This window comes from Caenorhabditis remanei, chromosome II (assembly GCF_010183535.1).
Source record: "Caenorhabditis remanei strain PX506 chromosome II, whole genome shotgun sequence".
Taxonomy (NCBI): domain Eukaryota; kingdom Metazoa; phylum Nematoda; class Chromadorea; order Rhabditida; family Rhabditidae; genus Caenorhabditis; species Caenorhabditis remanei.
Window position 1 is genome coordinate 19,524,332 of NC_071329.1, and position 22,803 is coordinate 19,547,134.

At 40.4% G+C, this 22,803-nt stretch overlaps 2 protein-coding genes across 2 annotated transcripts; one reads left to right on the top strand and one right to left on the bottom strand.

Moving 5' to 3' along the window:
• Positions 1–3,250: 3,250 nt before the first annotated feature.
• Positions 3,251–12,663, top strand: GCK72_008055 (uncharacterized protein; the record flags this gene model as incomplete). Its single annotated transcript, XM_003105662.2, has 10 exons — positions 3,251–3,319; positions 3,665–4,014; positions 5,226–5,411; positions 5,463–5,569; positions 5,800–6,074; positions 10,462–10,620; positions 10,668–10,882; positions 11,164–11,253; positions 11,906–12,065; positions 12,373–12,663. The coding sequence occupies 10 exons, from the start codon at positions 3,251–3,253 to the stop codon at positions 12,661–12,663; spliced, it is 1,902 nt and encodes a 633-aa protein (XP_003105710.2).
• Positions 12,378–19,875, bottom strand: GCK72_008056 (uncharacterized protein; the record flags this gene model as incomplete). Its single annotated transcript, XM_053726617.1, has 10 exons — positions 12,378–12,635; positions 14,470–14,605; positions 15,338–15,555; positions 15,610–15,673; positions 15,970–16,511; positions 17,219–17,464; positions 17,514–17,933; positions 18,384–18,575; positions 18,746–18,832; positions 19,261–19,875. The coding sequence occupies 10 exons, from the start codon at positions 19,873–19,875 to the stop codon at positions 12,378–12,380; spliced, it is 2,778 nt and encodes a 925-aa protein (XP_053590811.1).
• Between the last annotated feature and the right edge of the window lie 2,928 nt (positions 19,876–22,803).

Sequence of the window (22,803 nt, forward strand, 5' to 3'; positions counted from 1 at the left end):
TCTCAGAAAACAATTAATTTTACGACTGTATTCCGATTCAGGGTTTTAAAAGTTTTTCATACTTTGAATTAGAAAAAGCTAAAAAAATATGGACCTCCCAGGAACCCAAAATTAATTTTATGACCTAACATGCTTTAACCAGAGAAATTTCCTTCGAATTCGGCTGTTTAAACTTTTCATTACAGGGTTTTAGATGTCTTCAAACTCTCAGTTCTCCCGAATTTAGAAAACTTTCATAAAAATCTCAAGTTTCTACTTCTAGACCTCCCAGAACGTCGACCTCCTCGACCTTCTCACTTCTCACTGAACAAAGTGCTTCTTGAAATTCTCCGACCTCAACTTGCCCTCTATTCTGTTCCACCACCAACAAAGTTCCTCTAACTTCTCTGCCCAACCCTCCGCCATCTCTCATCCTTCCGCGCGGCGCGCCGCTTCGTGCCGCCTAGGTACCAAGCGCCGCCACACCACCCAATAGAACATTTGTGTGGCGTCTTCATAGAGAGTGAGACAGAGACAGTCAGAGAGACATCTAAACAACGGGACAAGTCGTGCCTGACCCATTGCGTGTCGTGCCTAGCACCCCCGCCGGGCGCTCTCCTCCCGCTCTAATACTCTCTCACTGCCCGGTTCGTCTAACCGGTCACTCTGTACTCTCTCACTCTCTCTCATTCTCTCTCTCTCAGTTTCTAGGAGGCTTCTCAAGGAGGGAGGAGACTTGAGTGAAACGAGAGGGAAGCAGTAGCCCTTCTAGTGTCTGTCCGTGTGTCTGTGTCACTGGGTACCACTGGATTTTCAGGCTGAAAGGGGCGTAGCCTGAGAGACGGGGGAGGAGATGCCGTGTCGAGTTTTTTTGATAGGAGTATTTTATATTATTCAGAAGTTCATGTTGCCATTCTCCCAGGGGGCATCCAGCTTCTTGTTGTTTGACTCATTCTAGTTCGAGTCATATATTTTTGGGTTTTAGTTTATTTTAGGTGTTCAAGGCTTGATTTATAGGTTTTCAAGGCCGAACAAGTTGGTTTTAAGTCAAAAAGTTCAATTTTTTAGGTTTTTCTAGGTTTTCTAAGGTTCTGAGTTTTAATAAATCACCTTTTTAAGCTTTTTTCAGTATTTTTGTTTTACATTTTTCTTTTTTTTGGTTCCTAGGGTTTCAAAGCTCCGGGATACTAGAAAACGCTCTAAAAATGAGTTTCATGATCCAAGCTTCCATTGTTTGAGATTTTTGTTCCTTGAAAGGTTTTTTTCCTTGAAATTCATCATTTTCGTATTTTCAAACCCCGTTGCCCTCTTTTGAAAGTTTTTGAGGTCGATACTTAATTTTTACTGAAATTCATAGTATTCTGTGTTGAAAGTTAAATTTTTATGATTTTCAGAAGTTTTGGTTAAAAAATTTGAGTTTTACCAAAAAACTGAGAGTTTCCAGATTTTCCAATTTTTTTGTCTTTAAAATTTTTGGTTTCCAATAGATTTTTGTGTTAAAAACTCATTTTACGAACTTTCTAACACTTTTTTCCCTGAAAACCCCAATTTCTAATTTTCAAATTCAAATTATTTCAAATTATCTTCCCGCCAATGTCCATCTTTTACTACTACTACTACTACACTCCCCTATTAAAGACCCCCCAGACTCCCCCCTCTGCTCGTATTCCTACAAAGTCAACAAAACGGTTTTATTTGGTCAAGAAGAGCCCCCTGCTCCTTTTCACTCTAAATTTGTACGCACTACACAAAATCGGAAAGAGAGAATAGATGGGAGTGGAAGAAAGAACACTGTTTTATTTTTAGTACTCCTCTCCGTTTCCATTTCCATTCTCACAAATCAATTTTTGACCTACCTAGCCTGACCTTTTTCGCGTATCTCCTGCTTATCACCTCCCAGTGCCAGACACCTACCTCTGCTAGAAAAAAAAACTAGAGAGGTTGAAGACAAGACCGTGAAGGACATCTGCAGTAGACACTGAACAGTCTCTGCCTGTCGGTAGGTGGCACGGAGTGTGTGACCCCCCACAAATTGTAGCAGAAGGAGATAGAAACGACCATCATTTTGACACTTTTTCAAAAAATTGTTTTAAAAAATTGATTTTTTTGTCTCGATTATGTTATTTTGTACAGAACATCGATTTTCCAAACGCCAAAACTTGTCTAAATCCAAAGTTTGAACACCCCAGCAACTCTTTGAGCTCTAGATTCCGGATCTTTCCAATATTTTTACCTCTATACTCCAAATCTACCGTATTTTTAGCTCTAAATTCCTAATCTACTGTATTTTTAGCGCTAGATTTCAAATTAACCGTATTTTTGCCTCTATACTCCAATTCTACCGTTTTTAGCTCTAGTTTCCGGATCTACCGTATTTTTAGCTCTATATTCCAAATCTACCGTATTTTTAGCTTTGGTTTCCGTCTCTACCGTATTTTTAGTTCCAGAATTTGTAAAATGTTGGGTTTTCCATTTTCCTGCCACTTTCAAGCTTAAAACGCTCTAAATTTAACTTTTTTGAAATTTCTAGATCTGTTGGAATTCTCGGATTCTAAATTTTCTGTATCCCGTTTTCTTGATCCCAGAAATTCTATATCCTGTAATTCCATATCTTTCATGTCCTGAGCCTGCTTTTTGCTGACCATCTCAAATCCTGGCTCCCGACTCTTTGATTCAGATTCTGAAGCGTCTCCATCTCCCCATCCCGCCAATCCAATTCTAGATTTTCCTATCCAATCCCATGACATTTCTCGACCAGCTTCATCCCCTCCTCGCCAATTCACTTTCTACAGTATCCAGTCTTCTTCTTCTTCTTCTCCCTCCACCATCAACGTCTTCTTCTATCTCAAATCCTTCCCGTTCCCCCTTTTCTTGTCCATTTGTGTCCCGCCCGTGTCCTAGTACAGTAGCCACACACACACATCCATCCATCCACACCAGCACGATCTTTTTCGCGGAGAGAAGAGGGGAGCGCTCCCCTCTCCCGTCCGTACAGAAAGAGGAGAGACTCCGCGTACGCACGCAGCACTATTCTCGCATCTTCTTCTTCATTTCGAAAAAGCACTTTATCTTTTCTCCTGCAGAGATACGTGTCTACAGTATCCCTGGAAATTTTGGTCAACTGAGGTCCAAAAATCTTGCTGGCCTAGTTTTTCAAAGTTTCTAGGCTTTTTCATGGTTTTTCATGTCCTGAACTCAATTTTCCTGCTCATAACTCGTTATAATTACATATAATCATCCATTTCTTCCAGAACGTGGCACCATCAGCCAAATGGAGCCAGCCGGGCACTCAAGCGCAACATCTAACACCACCCCTGTGCCCCAAGCCAATCCTCCGCAGGTGAGTATTTTTTTATTGAAAAAAAAATTAAAAAGTTGAAAAAAGAGCTGAAAATTATGAAAATCTGTCCAAACCTGATGTAAAATTAAATTTTGCATCGATTGAACTAAAAATCACTCAAAAATAATGGAAACTGACCGAGCCATTCAAAAACTTTCAATTTTCTGAGAAAAAATGAATTTCCATCAGAAAATCATGTCAAAACTAATTTTGAGTAAGAAAATCGAAAAATTTTACATTTTTGAGCTAGAAACTCTAAAAATTGGTTAATTTATCGTTTTTGTTAGAAAAAAAGTTTTGAAAGAAAAATCTGACATTTTTTGTTAAAAAATTCTATATTTCCAGCCAACACCAGCCGCTGCGCCATCCCCACCAACGCTATCAACACCGGGAGCAGCAGCACAGCCATCAGTAATGCGGGAGGACGGTGCCACGTTGTCACCCCCGAATACATGGTCATCGTCGTCAGTGGAGTATATGGACGACGCTGATGACAACCGACTATTATTCACGTGTACTTTCACACTGCCACACGGTACCGTACTCTCGTCGGCTACCTATACTGACAACTTCAATGAACAATACCTTCCGATGGGCACCAACTTTTTGGCGAGGCTCGAGCCGAAAGGGCAGAGTTTTATTCTGTCAGCGGCGGCTGCGTCAGTCAAGCAGAGAATTTTCGCAAGAGTAGCAATGTGAGTTTGACGTCTGGAAACGCCTGGAAAGGTTACAGTAACCAAAAAGTTACAGTAACCAAATAGTTACAGTGCCCAAGTAGTTACAATGACCAAATAGTTACACTGACCACCAAAACCATAAATCTCAACCAGCGAGAGAAAAAGAGACGCAGACTGACCAATCCGCGCGCACGAAGAGAAATAGACGACACAAGAAAGAAAAGTAGTGGTACGCGTCAGTGCCAGTGGGGGCTAAGAAACAACAAATGCGGCGTCCCTTGAGAGAAAGAGAAGACGGGTGTAAACATTGCCTCCGGGGTGATTGATAGAGTAGTGTGTTCAGTTCCTCTAAGGAAAAACAAGGGCTCCAGGCACCCCTCCCAGCGCCAATAAGCTTTTGGTACAGAACTAGTCGCCATTAACCCACTTTTTTTAGAACGGAGGGTACGGATCTCCGGACCCACTAAAGAAGAAGCCGAAAAGTCGTTTATTATCCGAAACACATAGGTCCGGACGACAGTTTTCGACACAGACACATACAAGCGAAAGTGCAGGGAATCGCGCGGCGACCGGCGCCTCCCGGTACCGGTGTCCTCTTTTAGGTTGCAGTAGTAGTAGTTGTAATAGTAGCGAGATGGGGATGAGATGAGAGGAAGGTCGGAAATTAGAGATTAGGGGTGTGAAGGGACTGGAAATCTAAAATCTAGAGAAGGTTCAGACTGATGGTTGAAGATAAGAAAACATCAATTTTTTGTATAAATTATTTATCGAATCTAGTTTGTTTTTGAAAATAGTTTGGTATTAATTGAAATTTGCCAGTCTTAAAACTACAAACTTCTGAAAAAGCTGAAAACGTTGGCTTTTTTTTAACGTTTCATTTTTTACAAATTTGATAAGTCAGAACTTTTTCTATCTGATCTAAAATTAAATTTTGCATCGATTGAATTAAAAATCATTTGAAAATAATTTAAACAGATCAGACTTAAATTTCAGGTATTCAAAAACTTTAAACTTTCTGAGAAAAACTGAAATACCGTTAAAAACTATGTCAAAATTAATTTTGAATGAAAAATTGAAAAAATCTGATAAACGATTGGCCAACAAAAACTCTAATTTTTGCACTAAAATCTTAAAAATCACTGAAAATTTGTTGAAAATCTGAAAATTCTTTGAAAATCTGAAAATTCTTAGAAAATCTTAAAAATTTTTGAAATTTTAAAATCTTCCAGGCCCGACGGAAACCTGCGAGCATGCGAACTCCTTTGTGAATTCGAGCAAGATCGTGCCAAAATCACGGTGCTCGCCCTCCGCTCCGCATTCAACCCACAAGGAGCTACTGTATCATCCAACTTCCACGTGTTCACCTTCATCACAAAGCACTCGTCAACATGTGCTCTTACTCATATTGATTACGCGTATGTCTTTTCAATTTGACTAATTTGACCTAATTGTTCTCATATTTTCAGCTCAATTCCCTATCTTGGTCTCCTACCCACCGATCTCATTGGTAAAAGTTTGCTAGCATTCGTCTATTCTCCAGATGTTCATGTTGTACGACAGGCTCATGTTGATTGTGAGTTACAGTATCCCAGCTTGTATAAGCAAGTTTTTCTTGTCTATTGTTGAGGAGACGAGTGTTGAATGAACGGGTTCTTATCAGATCGCTTACTGAGAAAAATGACGGGAGACGGGATCGAGATCTAGCCGAATCCGGTCTAGCAGGCTTTGGATTTTTAGGGCTTAGAGAGTGTGTTGGGGACTTGGGATCGACTAAATATCAATTTTCAAAAAACATAATTCCAGTACATAACTCTCGCGGCAAAATCGTGAAATCCATCGCCGACCTGCGATTAGTCGCCCACAACGGATCGATTCTCCGGTGTCAAACCGAATGGAGTGCCTACGTGAACCCGTGGACTCGAAAAATGGAATTAGTGGTGGCGAGGCATCGTATCTGCTCCCTGCCCATCGGAGACGCCGACGTCATCTCATCTCCGCCAGCCGGGATTCAGACGAACACCCTTCCACCGGTTATGGCGAAGACGTTCGAGGATGAGTTGAGGACGATTATGAATAAGGTGGGTTTGATGGGGAAATTTAGGCCACCAAGTTATATCATTGTAGTTTACCACTTTTCTCTATCTCTTCAAGCTTCCGAGTTATCCCCCAAAAACTGCTGGTCAGACAAATTTGGGAAGTTAGGGCACCCAGGCAATAGGGGCTCGAAACTCTGGAAATTGCAGGGCAAAAACAAAAATTATGTCTATTTTTCACCTAGAATTGCTGGAATCCAATTTTTGACCTCTTCCACCCTTATCAACCACGTTTTTTGTTTCAAAATTGACCCCAACCATGTTTTTCTCTACTCTCTCGATTCTTATCTTTCCTTCATTTCTTATCACCAATTCTTCTTCTTCTCCATCCATCGTGTGTCTTCCTGCGTACCAGTCACCGTATCTTCTTCTTCTCCTCAATCGCTTGTTTTGACGTGCACTTTTTTCCTCTTTCTCCTCTTTTTTTGCCCCGCTGAATGGCACGAAAAAGAGAAATAGACGACAAAGAGAGAGTGAGCACGCTGGAGCACTTCGCAACAAGCCACAGCGCTCGGAGCAAAAAGTACACTGGCACTAGGAGGAGGCGAGAACGGCATGGAGGAGCCGAGCATGGCACCCAGCCGGGTGCCGCCGCGGCGCCCTCAGAGAGAGTGCAACATTGAGATGACCAGTGATGACGCGGGGGCTCCGCCGGGAGTTTTTGTGTGACGGGGCGGAGCAGTGACAGGTACCGAAGGGATGAGAGGGAATGTGTGCACTTTTTTAGGAATGCATGGAAGGAGGAGGCATGGAACGGATGGGATAAAAGAATGAAACATGCAAAATTGGGGGAAAAGGAGAGGATGAGGGACCAAGGAAGATTGGGGATCAGGGAAGATATGGGTCTCAGGTTTAGGCTAGACATGAAGAGTTACTTAGGTTTAGGCTTCATTAAGTTTAGAAATTTAGGCTTACAATGTTAGACTATTAATAATAAATATTATTATTTCCTTAGGCGTAAATTATTACCTTAGGTCTAAGGCTATCTCTGTCTTTACTGAAAGTTAGGCTTAGGTTTGAAGAACGCTTTGGAAAATTTTTCAGGGTTTTAGGTGCACACTAGAAGACTTTCAGGCCGTAGGATTACAAAATAGTTCCTTGGGGTAACTTTTTCTTGTTTTTTTATGATTTTTAGCTTAAAAGGTAGGAATTTGTCCAAACTTGTTGTGTAAGTAGTAGTTTCCAAGATTTTGCGCAAATAATTTTGTAATTTTCGTGATTTTCAGCTTATTTTTTGTTTCAAATTGGAGCTTTTCTTCCAATTAAAAAAATATATATTTCCAAGTCTTGGCGGGTTCCCAATCTTTTGTATAAGACGTCCTCCTTAATTGTTAGTTACAAATTCATTGCTAGTTCTGAAATTCGACGTGAGAGACCAGATTTTTCAATATGACTTCAATTTATCAATTTTGTTTTCCCGAACTCTCCGGTTATTTCATTTACAATTAGACCTAGACACCCCTAGACCTCCCTGATCACTGTGTTCTCCATTTACTTACTTTCGTGACTAACTTACATTTTTGCAACATTTCTATTCGACATTGACCCCACTCAAATTGAGACTTCTCTCTAAATTTATGATTGATCGCTTGCCTAATCACTTTATCTCTTTCCCCACACTCCAGCTAACCCCTTATCTCTAGACTACCTCGAGCCATGAACTTGTCCTTTGACCCACGGAAAGGGCTAAGACACTCAAAAATCAAACTTCACTGCAAAGAAATTGTTGCCGTTTTTGAGGTCAATGCCGTTCCTCGCGTAGGCAAAAAGGCAGGAGATGAGATTGAGAATGACATAAAGTTTAGTGGCGCCGAGATAGAGATAAATGGTTTAGAAATTAGAAAAAAGTCGTGTGACACTGTTGTGCACTTTTATATAGTTGAGAACCGTGGTTCAAAAAAGATTTTGCAAAAACTACAGCACCTTTGAAATCTTCTAGTTTCTTTGACTAATCGTGGACTAAGAGATCATCAAAAGAGAGATTTGCTAATGAGCATTGTGTGATAAGCCTCGTGATATCTCTCTCCTCCAAACCCCAGAGGTGCACCTGGATATTGATTCTGAAAAATTCTGAACAATTGTATTTCTTCCAAATTTCCTATATTTTGAAATGTCTGAGGTATGTTTTCTAGGATTTTTGTAGTTTTAGTCATGAAAGTTGGATAAAAAAAACTGCCTGTGCGGGAATCAAACCCTAAACCCTCAGAATCATAGCACACCCAAAATCCAACAAAAGAGTCCAAAATTTAGTCAGAGACTTCGTACAATTCTGGAACGCTGAAAATCTGAAAAAGATAATCTGAAAAACTATCAAATAACTAAAACTCAAAGATTGGACTGAAATCTTTAAAATTTAATATTCATCAGTAAACAATTTTAAATTCATTAGTAACGGGCTCCATATCTTTCAATTTCTCTGTTGAATTTTTAATCAAGAACTTGTACTTCTGATTTTGACTACACTATCGTCTATTAGGCTAAGCCAACACTTGTTTTGCACTTTTTGCTCTTCTCCCCTTATTAAATTTCCTGATAAGCTCTCTCCGGACACCATCGTCGCCCCGACGTCATCATCCATCTCCCACTGACACCGGCCATCCATCCCGCCGACCGGCACGCGGGGCGCCGTGCCGGGAGTAGTGCATCATCTTTTTTCCACCGCCGGAATAGTGCATGAATGCAGGCAGCCAGTAACTACGAAAAAGGGCATTTCCCAATACACCCGCTGTCTCTCGTCTCTCTGCGTCTCCCTAACCAGTCGGGGGTGCCAGCCGGCGCGTCTAAAGGGCACTGGGCGCCCCGCCACCGCGACCTGTCCGCGGCTGGTCGCGGCTAGCCGCCACCCCGCTCTCTGCGTCTCTCACACTGGAATGGGGCGTGTGATAGGGGGAAGGATGGGGTGAAAGTGGAGGATTGCAGACTAGGCTCGCCGCTTGACCATTGCTGACCATCTGGGCCTGGAGCCTAGTCCTCTAGGCTTCAGGCCCTTAAGCCTAGTCTCTAGTATTGTACCAGGAGTCTCCAAGTATGTCTATATATATTTATTCCGTCTTCTACTACTACTAACCAACTCTCACTACCGTATCTCATATTCTTTGGCTTTGAAAGAAAAACCAAATCACCACACTGTTAACTACCTCATCTAATCAAATTGTTGAAAGAAAAATGGAAAAAGATGGTGGATGGAAAAACTACAGTAACCCACTGGGTCAAAGGATGAGTGAATATTCATTGTGTTGTGTTGGGTTATGGGTTTTGGACCTGATATTTTGGGTTAAGGTTTGAAGATATCTTTAGGTTTAGGTTTAAGGAAAAAAAATTTAGGCTTAGGCTTAAGGAAAATATTCTTCCAGATTTAGGCTCAAATTTGCTAAATTTGAAGGATAACAGCGCCATTTGGACTGAGTTAAGCCTAGGTTTAGGCGTCAAGGGTTTGCTAAATCTTTTTAGGCTAAGAGTTTATTTTGACAAATTCCCAATTTTCGCTGTTTATATTCCAAAACTAGTTAATTGAATCAAATTAGCCTTGTTCCTTGTATTCAATGCACAGTGATTCTCCTGAATGTTTAAGCTTAGGATTATGCAAACCAAACAAGGCTCTGATTCCCCAAATCTGTATCTCCCCACTTAACCCCTAGACACGTGCCCCCTTACCATTTTTCACTTCCTCTTTCCCGCATGCCGTTCGTCGCAAAAAGTTGCGTCACAAAAGCAAATACCCGTACTGTTTAAAGGTGCAACTACCCCAATACTTCCTGCTCTCCACTACTACTGCTCCTCCTTTTTCATAATAGTACACAACAAACAATCACTCCGCCACCTTCTCTATGTCTCCCCCATCTCTTCACCACCCCGCACCGTGCCAGCCATCCTTCCCTTGCTGCGTCTCGCCACCTAGACCATACTCTGCGCCGTCTCAACTTGTTTGACCGTCTGCGGCCTCCCATCTCTCCCATCCCTCCGCCTGGGGTTCCCGTACCTGTCTCTGCGGCCCCCTCTACTACAAGACAGTGCCGCCCTCCTCCCCAGTTCTTCACCCTACCCCGCCCCATTATTCTCACATCTTGCCATCACACACGTACAAAACCCCAAACAATACCAGTTCGGGTCTGATTCTACCTACTGACCAGTGTCTTCCAAAGAGAAATTTCTAGTCATGGATATTCTTACATACTTGTATGATCTTGCCGAGGTATATTTTTGGGAATTTTTTGGTTTGAGTAGCCTTCAAGCCTGAAGCTGAGATACTACTTAAGCCTAAACCTAAGAGAAATTATCACTTAAGCCTAAGCCTAAGAGAAATCAACCAATGTTATCTAAAAAACGTCAAATTTTTTGTATTTTTCCATTTTTAACCATCACTCCTTTTCAGCCAGTGCCATCCACCTCCCGCAGCCACCAATCCCTAAAAGAGCAACACCAACTCATCCAACTCGCCGCCGGCTTCCCAACCACCACCGACCTCGGAGCATACATCGACAAGATTGTCGAGCAGCTCGTTGTCAATTCCACTGCTCAACAACAACAGAAGGTAATTTAATTTTTTAATTTAAACATTCAAACCCTACCGTATTCCAGGTCGCTGTCGCAGCCGCCGCCGCAGCTCAAGCCGCTCAGGCCGCCGTCGTCGCCACTGCCCAAATCAGAAAAGTGGCGAGTGCCCCTCCAACGACTTCCCCGGACCCTCCACTCAGTTATACACAAATTAACTGTCTGGAAAACGTGCATCGCCTTCTGAAATCGCAGAGTCGACCGGAGAGCCCAGCGAAACAAGATGAGCCGTTCGATGAGAAGTGAGTTTTTTTTTAAATTTTGTTTTCTGAGATTGTACGGACCATCATGGGTCCTTCAAAAAGACGGACGGGTGCAAACACTGGAGGGGGGTACCACCAGTCTCCGTCCGTGGCACCCGACTGGTCAGTGTGTCAAAACAAACGCATTATCTTCTTCTTCCCTCTTCTTCTTGGGGGACGTTCGCGGGAAATACAAGATAGGGGGGACCAAAACAATAACAACATTCCGATATCGGTTTCCTTATCTTCAATATAAAAAATACAAATTTAATTTATTTCAGAAAATACCCTCCACAAACACCACTGACAAGAGAGGCGTTGAGTCTTCACACAAAACGATTCGAGGATGAGTACAAGGATACGTGGTGCAGGTTCGTACAGATTCTTAAATTTTAATTTAGGCTTAGGCTTCTTAGGTTTAGGCTTACCAACTATTTTGGGCTTCTTAGGCTTAATTTCGACATGTTTTTTTTCTCTAGAGGTCTCTAAAATTCAGTTTGATCAACCAAATTTATTTTTCTATCACATCATTAACTGTTTCTTTGTCCTCTTTAGAAGCTTCAGAAGCGCCCTCTCTGACCTTCTCGTCGGGGAACAATACCCCATTGTGTGTCTAGAAGAAGGACTACTGACAAAAAAATTCTTGGTCAGCGTTCTCTGAAACCAGTCCATTCGCCTTTCTCTGTGGACACGAGACAAAAGCTTGTTAAACAATAAGAAACAGTCTCTGAAGAAGCGTGAGGAGAGAGGGGTTATTGTTTCGGTAGTAATTTTACACAAGGCCAAGTAGAGGGGGGAAGAACAAAAAGCTTCTTGCAATTTTTCTCAATGTCAAATTTGCCAAATTAGGAGTGCTGACTTGCTAAATTCACGTACATACTTGCAGAAACTTAAAAAGAAGCATTGAGACCAAAAAGTCAAACGAGAAATCAATAAAGAATCAAATCTCCTGACCTTCAGACACTTTAACTATATTTTTAAATGGTTAAATAAATATCAAATATCGAATGAAAACTTTTCCAGACGCCTAAAACGACTATCCGACGACGTGCCAAGCTCTCCACCAGCCAAACAGTCCCGACCATCTGGAGCCACGCCTATCAACTGGGCAACACATCAGAAGCAGGACTACTATAGGACGATGGCACCAGCGCCACCACCACCGCCAGGCAAAAATTATCAGGTTGGTAGTTGAAAAAGCAAAAATTGTTAAGTATTGGTAGTCGAAGGATGTGCGGAACTAAAAATTTCGGAACTTTGGAAACTCGGTGTTTCAAGTTTTTCATAGTCAAAATCTGTAAATATGCAGTAAAAACTACATATTCTGTAAATTTTGGCGCATGTGTGATATTCCGCACAAATTAATCGTTATCAGGAAAATATATGAAATTTCGGAAATTTCGGATCCGCACATCCCTAAGTTCCCACAACTATCAAATTTTTCTCATCATAACAAAAAAAAAACTCAACATTCATTCCCCCATTTCCAGATCACCTACACCCCACTCGACGACCCCACCGACCAAAAATCTACCAACACCAAATCCGACGTCGAGAATCTGATGTACCCAGTGTCCGGCTCCAAGTTCTCCACCCCAATGAGACTATCCATTGACGGCGGCGCGTCCACACCACCTCCACTCGTCCAACGTCTTCTACTGCCACGTGGTGCCACGTCGACAGGCGGAGCCTCTCCAACAAGTGGCTCCAACTCTCCTCCGGCGTTCCCCAAAACTTCCTCCTCATCGTCTCTCTTAATGCTACGGGATTCTCAGAATTAAATATTGAAATAGGCCCCGCCCCTTTTTTTTGTTACTTGGTCTTTTAAAGTTGCTACCCGAATGTCTTTCAAACGCTTACCGGTGCGTTGACACCACACAACCCTTCTCACTACCCGCCCAACAAAAAAACGATTTTAGTTTTTTTCCGAGTCTTTCATTGTTTTAAAACTCTACTCCGTCCGTGTCCTTTGAAAAAGGGGGCGTGGCCTTCATAATATAGGTTTTCAAATTCTTCTGGCCACGTTCCCCAACACGGATATGATATGGAGTAACAGAAATTTCCCAGTGCATGGGATTTTCTTTAGGCCCCGCCCCTTTTTTTGTCTAAGTCCCGCCCCCATCACTTCCATCCCGAAATCCAAAAAAAAAATCCGATTATGTGCAATCATCCCAATTGAAAAAATGCTGCCTTTTATTGTTTTTTTGAAATTTTCCATAGATTCTCATTTTTGCCCACAATTTTTTGTTAATGTTTTCTGGCTTCTTCCAATGATTCGAGACTCTTTTTCCATTCATTCTTTCAACCACTTTCTTCATTTTCTTGGACATTTTTGAATGTATATGTATAAGTGTGTGTGTATTATATAAATTATTGGTGATTCTAAAACGATGTTCTCCGTTTTCAACATTGCAAAAAAATTGAAAGATAGAAAGATGTGAGTGTACTTTTTTACCACGTCCAGGGATAACAGCAACTGTCTGGCGTGTCTTCGGCGCGGTTTTGAATTTTCAAAATGCTAAACTGCACGTGATTCATCCGGCTCTTTTCAACTTTTTGAATGCCTATCTGGCTGGATAGCGCGCCGTCGTCGCGTTCGTTCCTCACAGTGAGTGCCGTACTATTTTTTTTCAATCTGGCGCACCAGAGACGCGTTTTTCGACACATCATCAAAAAAAGTATCAGAAAATGACAATATTCTAATTGTTTCATTCGAGGAGCCTATTGAATGTTGAGAAATTACTTTTGAAAACCCGAAAAACAAAAAATGTTTTCACAACCGTAAACAGAAGAATAGCATTTTTTTTCCATAGCTCAGATATGCTCTAAACCCACTTAAATGCACATTTTTTTCACTTTTCAATATTAGGAGTTACAAAAACACTGTTTCTTTTTTCTTTTGTGTGTATTTTGAAAGATTCAAACGGAAAAATTCTGAATTTTGGAAATTTCATCAATTTTTAGACCTGCGATTTGAGCAAAATTGCGAAATCAATAACATCGCTTGTGCATTGTACATTTAGTGTGCCGTGCTCTTTTTGATAAACAGAAAAATATAAAAATGGTTGAAAGTATCTATGCTCCATTTTATAGAAACAGTTCAACACGACCCGTCATGAACACCCTTTGAAATAATTTTTAAAATCTGAAATATTATATTTAAAATTGTTTTCTTTAATCAATTTATATAATTTAAAAAATGAGGTCAAAACTCGGTACTTGGGCTGAGTCACGTTCATATCAATAATCTTCATTTATCAAGGATTTTAGCGAAAAAAAGTAGTGTGAAGCACAAAATATTATAAATGATATCTTCTTTTGAACAGGTGTTTTAGTACATATCGGATAGGAGAAATAGAGGAGACACAGCGAGAGAAAAGACATCGGGAACGACTTGGGATGGGACAGATAGAGAAAATTTTTAAAAATATCGACAAGGAGGAGAAAAAACGACAAAAATGTAGAGAAGAAATAGGTTAATAAGAAAAAAAAGAGCCCGAATGTGTGAAATTGTACCCTGAATATTTGGTGGATTGGAATATTTTGTTGTCTGATGAGATTATATCTTCCACATTGAAAATTCAAACGGAGACATCTGAATAGCTTCTCTCAAAGTGTTGGTGCACTGGTGCCATGTCGCTATTCGATGGTTTTTTGAGCATTCGGCGGAGACGAGAGATTTCGTCATTGGCACGGTCGAGCTCTTCGGATAGGATACTTTCGCTGAAAAACTTGAACATTAAATTGAAACTTGCTGGAAATGGTTGAAAATGAGAAAGTTACAGTTAAGATTGAAAAGTTTGAACATTCGAAGATACTGAAAATTTTCAAATCTTACTGTAGCTATCATTAAGCTTATTGTCACACAACAGTGCGAGGCGTAAGGCTGCGGAAACGAGCTCCGTCGCACAACGGTTAGCACGCTTCAAAAAAACATGGCTGTGTGCCATATTCAAATTTTACGTTTAGTGGTCGTACATTCAATATAAACCGCGACGCGCACGCAATGCGACTAGGAAAATAGTTGGAATCTTTTCATTCCAAACCTTACGCCTCGCACCACTGTGTTGTCAGTGAAATAGCTTGAATGTGATATTTTCAAATTCCGCTCTTCATCGTTCAGTGCTCGCAGAAAAGTACCTACAAGCATAGGTGCGGTGCAATGTGTGTCACACAACAACATATACATCAAAACCTACTGTACTTTTCGTGACGAGACCAATATGGTTTATAGGGATATAGGGATAATTACATTTTTCTGGAATTTTTTTTCTTGAAAACTTTTGTTTTTTGCTTTTGATAAAGTTTTAATAGTTTTTTTTGTAATCAAAAAAGCTTTTGTAACTGTTGCCTTCCTTACAAACGTTTTTCAGAACCATCTCAGTTGTTTGGATTACTGTAGTTTTTTTTCGCGTTGAGACCCAATTTTTCCCGAAAATGTTAATTTCAACTCACCGATCCTTCAACTTCTTAATATCAGTTTTGCACGACACATTCTGTCTTAACAAGTCGTGTTTCTCATTCTGAAGACGTGCCACATCAACACACAACGTCTCCAGACGTTTCGCATCTGATGACGTGGCATGTGAGCCACCGCCGTGGTAATCGTCTACACAAAATGTGCACGAGGAGGCACGGGTCTGACCGGATAACTCGGTGGAGGACATTGATTCCTGGAAAAAAGGGAAAAATGGCGATGATTATGTTGAAAAAATGTATATAGTTACCATTCCGGTATCCGAGTCGTGTTCGTTGTCCGGTGACTCTTGAGACGAGATTTCCCATTCATTTCTGAAAATAAGTTTAAAAAAATTATTTTCGAGTTACGGACATTTTCAGTTGGAATTGGAGGAAATTGAGTTGAAATGAGTCAGATTTCGAAAAAAAAAACCAAGAAGAATTGGAAGATTGGAATGGCGGAGTTTTTCCTTGTTTTGAACGAATTTTTGCAAAATTTCACTCATTTTCAACCATTTTTTTAAAAGAATTTCCTGGTGGCCTAGTTTGTCAGCCTGTGTCCACTGACATTTTCTTCAGAACTTTCATCAAATCCAAAAAAACAAAAAAAAAATAATTCTGCTCCGTACCTTCCGTAGGTTTTCGCCACATCATCTCGAATCGGACTGTGAGTCCTTGCAGACGCAGACGAGCTAGTCGAAGAAATCGACTTTTTCGGGCGACTCGTCACATTGATAGTTGCAGCTCTGTGTGGAACATGTGACGCCTCCTGTGACACCGAACGACTTCTTCCAATAAACGCCTTCTTCACTGAATTCAAAATTCCACCACCGTAAGACGTGGATGACGTGGAGGAATGAGCATCTGAGTTTCCAGAAGACGTGGATTCCAAAAGGGGCGTGGCGTAAAATTCGGCGCGTTCACGAAGAGTTGCATGGAGACCGTCGAGGAGGGATGAGCGGGTGCGTTCGGCTAGTTTGGCAAATTTGGAGCTCTTATATGCAGCATTTTCAGCGTTGATTAGTTTGGTGAGGAGGAAATTTCTAAAGTCTTGTCCTCTTTTGAAGATTGATGGGGTTGGAAGAGTTGGACCGAAGAATGGAACATCGTCACGTGCAGCGACGGAGACACGGTAACGGACACGATCGGTGAGCGCGTCGATTGGTTGGACCTGCAAAGTTTGGAGATTTTGAGAATGAGAAATAGAAATTTTCGAGCTTCTCTCAAAAACCTGATTTCGACAGTATAAATCCACTTTTTGACTCGAAAATTTGAATTTTAGATCATTTTCAGCGGAAAAATCAAACTTTAGCCCGTCAGGCGCATCTTCGACGCGGTCCCCACTGAGCATTGAAAGAACCGCATTTTTTGAGTCAACTTATTAACGAAAATCAGATTTTTGACTCTAAAAATGTAGGAATCGCGTCAAAGGCGCGCCAGTCGGTCTAAAATTTTTTTTCCGCTAAAAATAGTCTACAAGTTAAATTTTTGAGTCAAAAAGTAGATTCAAAATCAGGTTTTTTTTGGCCAATTGGTCAAACTTGAACCGCTATCACGGTTTCAAATTTTCTCAAAATTCTTCAAATTTACATTTTACTAATAGATCAAACCAAGATCTCCATTTTTTAAGTTGACAACTTTTTTCTATCTCTCCACCAATTTGAGATATGCGCCTTTAAAGATTGGTGCTTGGTGCGGAGAGAGGGAGGTAGACGCAGAGAAGCGAGACGCCCTCCTCTTTCCGCATGCTCTCTCGCCTTCTTTGACACTCTGTATCTCAAGAACGTGAAGAGCTATCGAAAAATTATCAACTACAAAAATGTAGAGCGAGACTTTTTCTATAACATATCAAAATTTCAAAACATTGCATTCACTCACCACAACATAAGCGTGTAAAAAGTTGGAGGCGATCATATCCGGAGCAAATGGAGTGTTGGCCTCTTGGAAGATGATAGCCACAATATCATTTCCAATATGTCTCTTTCGTTGTAGTTGCTGAGCATCACCAATGGTATACGGTAGCATGGTTGACACGTGGAACATGATTTCACGATTTTTGAATTCACTGAAGACCGATTGGTGACCGGTTTGATTGTGGACCGTGTCGAGGCCGCCGCGGTATTTCTGGAAGATGGAAAATGATAAATTTGCATTTAAGAAAGTATAAACAAACCTGGAACCCATAAAGCGGTACAGTATCCCCAATCATTGACAAGAACTCATCAAACGCTGGGCTTCCTTGTGGATTCCCGAAAAGTTGCTCCTCGGTGGTCTGACCTCCTTTCTGATAAATAACTCCGAATTTATAAGTGTTGGTGAGCACATGCTCATCGTATTGTACAATAAGTTCTGAGCCTCCTGGGAAGGCGACTGGCGAGAAGTGTTCAGTGGTGATCTCCTCGCAAAGAAGTTTCGCCATTCGGGAAGCGGATGGGCGGTCGGCGAGAGCCGTGGCTGATACGATCTCGTGGATAGTTCCCTTGCGGGTACGGAGAATGATACGGAAATGGTCACAGGAAGAGATGACTTCGGTGCGGACACTGAGAACGAGTGGACCGATGTTTGGATCGTTGGCGAAGAAGTCGTGGTGCTCCTGGAATTAATTTTTTAGTTTTTGATGAGATAGATCTGGCAGCAACCAATTATATATTTTGCAAAAAAAGGTCGGCGTTGAGATAAGCCCCTTTCTCTGCGCCGCAGGGAGATATTTTATTGAAAACATAATAATTATACTTGGAAAAGCCTGGGTACTTGGCGCCAAAATTCAAATTTCAAAAAAATTGTTTGCCTTTTTTTGTTTTTTTTTTCGCGAAAAAGTCAAAATTTCGACTATCATTCAGAATTAGAAGAAATTCTGAAAAATCATCAGAAATGTTCACATTCTCGATGAAAAATTGGAAAAAATTCGAAAAAAATGCGTCTTTTTTTGAAGCCGGATCTTGACAAGTATAATAAAAACGGTTTAATAGAACACTGACAATTTTGAAATATGCTAATTTAAACTTCAGAATCGTTTAAATAATTTCCAATTTTTCTCACTCACCCGTCCATAAAAGTGTCTTCTATAACAATGACTTGTCTCATCAGTCTCCAACTTGAATCGAGCACAACTGTTCACATTCATATTGTTTACTTGATCATCCATCATTCCAGCCTGTTGTTGAGTGACACCATCCATCCAGAATCCATTTGATGGCAAAACTATTTGTGGGTATGGTCCGACTTTTGTGAGGACCTGAGAAAAGGAAAATAGAAGAATCATCTGTAAACCCCCACTGGAAGTTGTACTATTCCAGTTTTTCCAGTTTTCTCCACGAAAAGTAAACAAAATGGTCACTTTTCCGTTGTTACTATTTACTTTTTCATACTTTCTTTGTGTAAATAAAAGGAGTGGTCATCCCTTACCTCATTCATAATATTTCTGGTCAATTGGTTGTGATTTCCGGCGGTTTTTTGATGCGTCTGTTCGGATTGAGTGGCTGGGCCGCGGGTCTGCAAAAATTGGAAATATAGGATAGGGATCTGTGATATTTCTGTTACAATTTTCAGATTCAAAAAGTCAAGAGCTTCCAGAAAAGTATAATCAAGCTGGGTTACTGTATTTTCGTGGTACCTTTCAATCTTGAGACTGGGGGTCTTTTTCATGAAAAGTAGTGGAGATTGTGTATAAAATTTATAGCAAAAAAGCGGGAAATAAGAAAGTTATAGATTTGCGAAAAATTTTCCTAACCTTGACATGATTATACTTTTCTGAAAGCTCTCTACGCGCTGATTCTAAAAATTTCAAAAAATTTCAAAACGGGTCAAAATTGACCAAGTTACAGCGTTTAGCTGAACCTGAAAATATATTTTGGAAAGGTTGAATTTGAAGTCATTTTTTGTATTTATCCAGTTTCAGTCATCAAAAAACCAATTCTTACAGAAATCTCATGAAGCGAAACCGTCGAGGAGATTAGAGTCGGTGGCCCCACAACCCCCAAGTCCCTTTTCTGCGCCGCCTTCTTTGCCATCAAACCCTGAATCAACTCCAACGGTCCCTTCGAGTGTCTTCTCGATTTGGAAGACGCCACGATCCCCGGCAGGGATTCTGTAGACGTGCAACGCCATCTGATGGCTTGAGATGACGTGGCGTGCTTCATGTTCTCCATGGCTTGAAGTAACTTGTCGGCAGCCATCACTTTGAACTCATCTTCCTTGTTCAGTTCAAAGCAAGACGCTCTTCTAGCATTCATCGATATTCTGGAGACATTCTCAAACCCAGAAGACGTGCTAGAAGAGGTGCTGGAAGATTCTGAGGATGTGCCAGTCGACTTCAAGTTGTATGACGACGTGGCATGTCTGAGCGGTGCCAGCCTTCGAACGACTGGTGGTAGATGACGTGGCAACTCATCCAAATCATCCTCCGACCCAGATGAATCGATGAAATGGAGCATTTCCGGAGGCGGAGGAGGGGGTAGACGTCGTCTAGAATACGATAGACGACGTGGCACTCCGGGTGTTGCCTTGAAGACGTTATAATGGTCGGTGGATAGCATTATAGACGGATAGAAAAACGAAAATGGTCAAGAAAAAACGATGTGAGAGATGGGCGGTACAACAAAAAAGGAACAAATAAAACGGATGATGATGCACCAGAAGTGTTTGTTGTATGTTTTCAAGGGTGTGGAGAGGTATTCGGAACGGTGAATAAGAAGAATCGAGATGGAATATGAAATATAACAGTTTTTGAGAGTAGAGGATTAAAAAATGGTGTTTGAAACATATTTGGAGCTGCTTATTCACGAACGGTAAAACATGTACTTTTTTCTCACGTTTCTCCAGTTTTTTCTCTTCTTCCATACTTTTTTGCGCCTTTAAGCTTTTTGGTGTTCACTGCCGAAATTATGACAGACAACTGAAAAGCGAGAAATACGTGTAGAAAAAGGAAAGAAAAATGGTAGAAAAATGAGAAAAAACATGTAATAAAATGGTAAAATACGTATCAAAATTCATTTTTACATAACCTGAACAACCCCATTTATAAAAACAAAAGATTCTTGGTGTTGGCAACCAGCCAACGTCTCTTTTTGGGTCTAAACAAATACTAATAAATCATCCCGCCCGTTACCGCGCGGACACACCGAGAAGGGGTCTCCAGTCGTCTGTCTCCATGAAGACGGGATAATTGACTAGTAGCAGAAAAATAAGAAAAGAAAGAAGAGAAGAAAAAAAGTGAAAATTTAATTGGATGGAAAAACGGTGTGGTCACCTGGTTAGGTAGCTAAATGGACATGGTGCCGGGTAACGGAGACTGTCTTAGAATAGGAAAATTGGTATTGGTCAGGAATAATTAAATCTGTGGAGACATCCGGATAGACATACAGGCAGGAGGATTTTTTTTTAAAGTAGTGAAAATTTTTCCTTATGACTTAACCTTATTATCTCAGAGACATATTTCTCATTTAGGCGCTAAGCTAGTAAGCTGAAAATAAATTAGACAAAAAATCCGCCTGTTTTTCTGTCGAATATGAGAAGAAGACCTCAAAGGAAATTGGACGCCCATTCTTCTCCTCTTCTGACTAGGTTTCCATGGGGATGTGGGCGTTCTGACCTCTTTTTTGTAGGTGGAGAGGAAATATGAGTACGTATAGGTGTAGAAATGTATCGGAAATTAGAAAGACGATGATATCGGTAAAAATTATGTCAGAAACACTTAAAATTGGGGCTGAACCACTAAAGGCGATTAAATTTGAATTTATGGCTGAACAAAGATAAATTTAGGCTCAAAGTAAAGTGAAAAAAGGTAATTTTTTTCCGAAAATCCGGAGAAGAGAAAAGAAGAACGAAAATGACATTTTTGAGTCAGTTCCTACTTTTTTAAAGCTTAATTCACAAGTTCCCTGTTAAAGATTCCTTTTTTACTCTCCCGGGTTTTCAAACATTTCAAAAATTTCCAAACCCAGAGAAGAAAAAAGAATTCCATTTTCACTCATAAAATGACCAAGACCATCCTCCCACACTATTCCTGTCTCCAAGAAAATCTATCCGAGGAATTTCCAATCAAAATGAAACTATATACATATACCAGTATACAACAATAGTTTGCATTTCTAATTAGACACCGAAATCTAGATACGGGAAGAAAATGAGAGGGAACAACAGTTGAACCAAGGACATTTATATGAGAGTATGGGGAGATTCCCCTCCTACCTACTAAATTAGAGCTCTCCTCCTTCTTATGCCTTCAAGGACCTCTAGGTGAGGTGACCTTGTTGAAATGGATAGGTCTATGAGAAGAGAGGTGAGATAATAATAATTATAATGGGAAAATGAGGTCGATCTGTGTAAAAATTCAAGATCTTTAAACTTCCAAACTTCAGGTTATCGGGAAAAGTAGAAGAAAGTGGAGAACACCAAAATTTTGGAAAAAACCGAGAAACTCAAGAATTTGGGTTTCTAGGCCACCAAATGGTTTTCTAGACCACCGAGTGGTTTTCTAGGCAATCACTCCAAAATAACGTTTTTTGATGAACAGGACCTTTCGAAAGTGGAAAAACATTTCCTCAAAAAGTCAATCAAAAACCTGTTAAAATCTATCTGAAAAAAGGTCAAAACCATCAAAAATCTGTTGACTCATGTTTCTTTTTCTCGAATTGAAAAAGCGAGAGAAAATTGTGTCTAAATGCTTTTTTCTCTGTTACAAGAGAATATTAGCAGCCAACTTTTTGAACAAAAAATTGTAATTTTCAGCCAGAAATGAGCAATTTTACTCGAAAAATCGAAAAACCTTTAGAATTTACTATTTTTCGAGATGAAATTTTGAACAAGAATTCCGGATTTTTACTACCATGTCTTGTGTAAACTATTTAGAGCAAACTGTATTCAGTGTTGACTAATTTGGTATCAAAATGACTATTGCACCAACTTTAAAACATTTCCTCTATGTTCTACGTCGAAAAGAAACAGAAAAAAGGCGGCAAGAAGAAAAAAGAAGTCAAAAATATCAAAGAGAGGGGGGCTCAATTTGATGGGTGGCTCATGTATTTGGAGTGGTGGTGGTGGTCAAAAAGAAGACATTTCATATTTTTTGAAACATACAAATATATATGTGTATATGCATATGTATGTCAAAATGATGATGATCAAAAACAGAAGATAGATATGGAAATGTGAATTGACAGAAAAATGAGTAGGGGGGAAGGGGGACTGGTTTTTTGGAGTGAATATGAATATTACTATGAAATTTGCATAGTAAATGGTGGTGTTTTTGTTTAAAAAAGTCTATCTGTGTGTCTAAGAGTCCGGATGTCCCCTTACCCATCCAAATACCTAACTCTTATGATACATCTCTTAAAATCTGGACAACTTTTCTGGAAGCCCACTTTTAAGCCATGAAAAGTGAAAAATCCTAGCTTCTAGCACTACTTTCATTGATTTTAAGTCTATGTTCGCCATTTTTTAGCCTTCAGAAGCAATTTCAGACA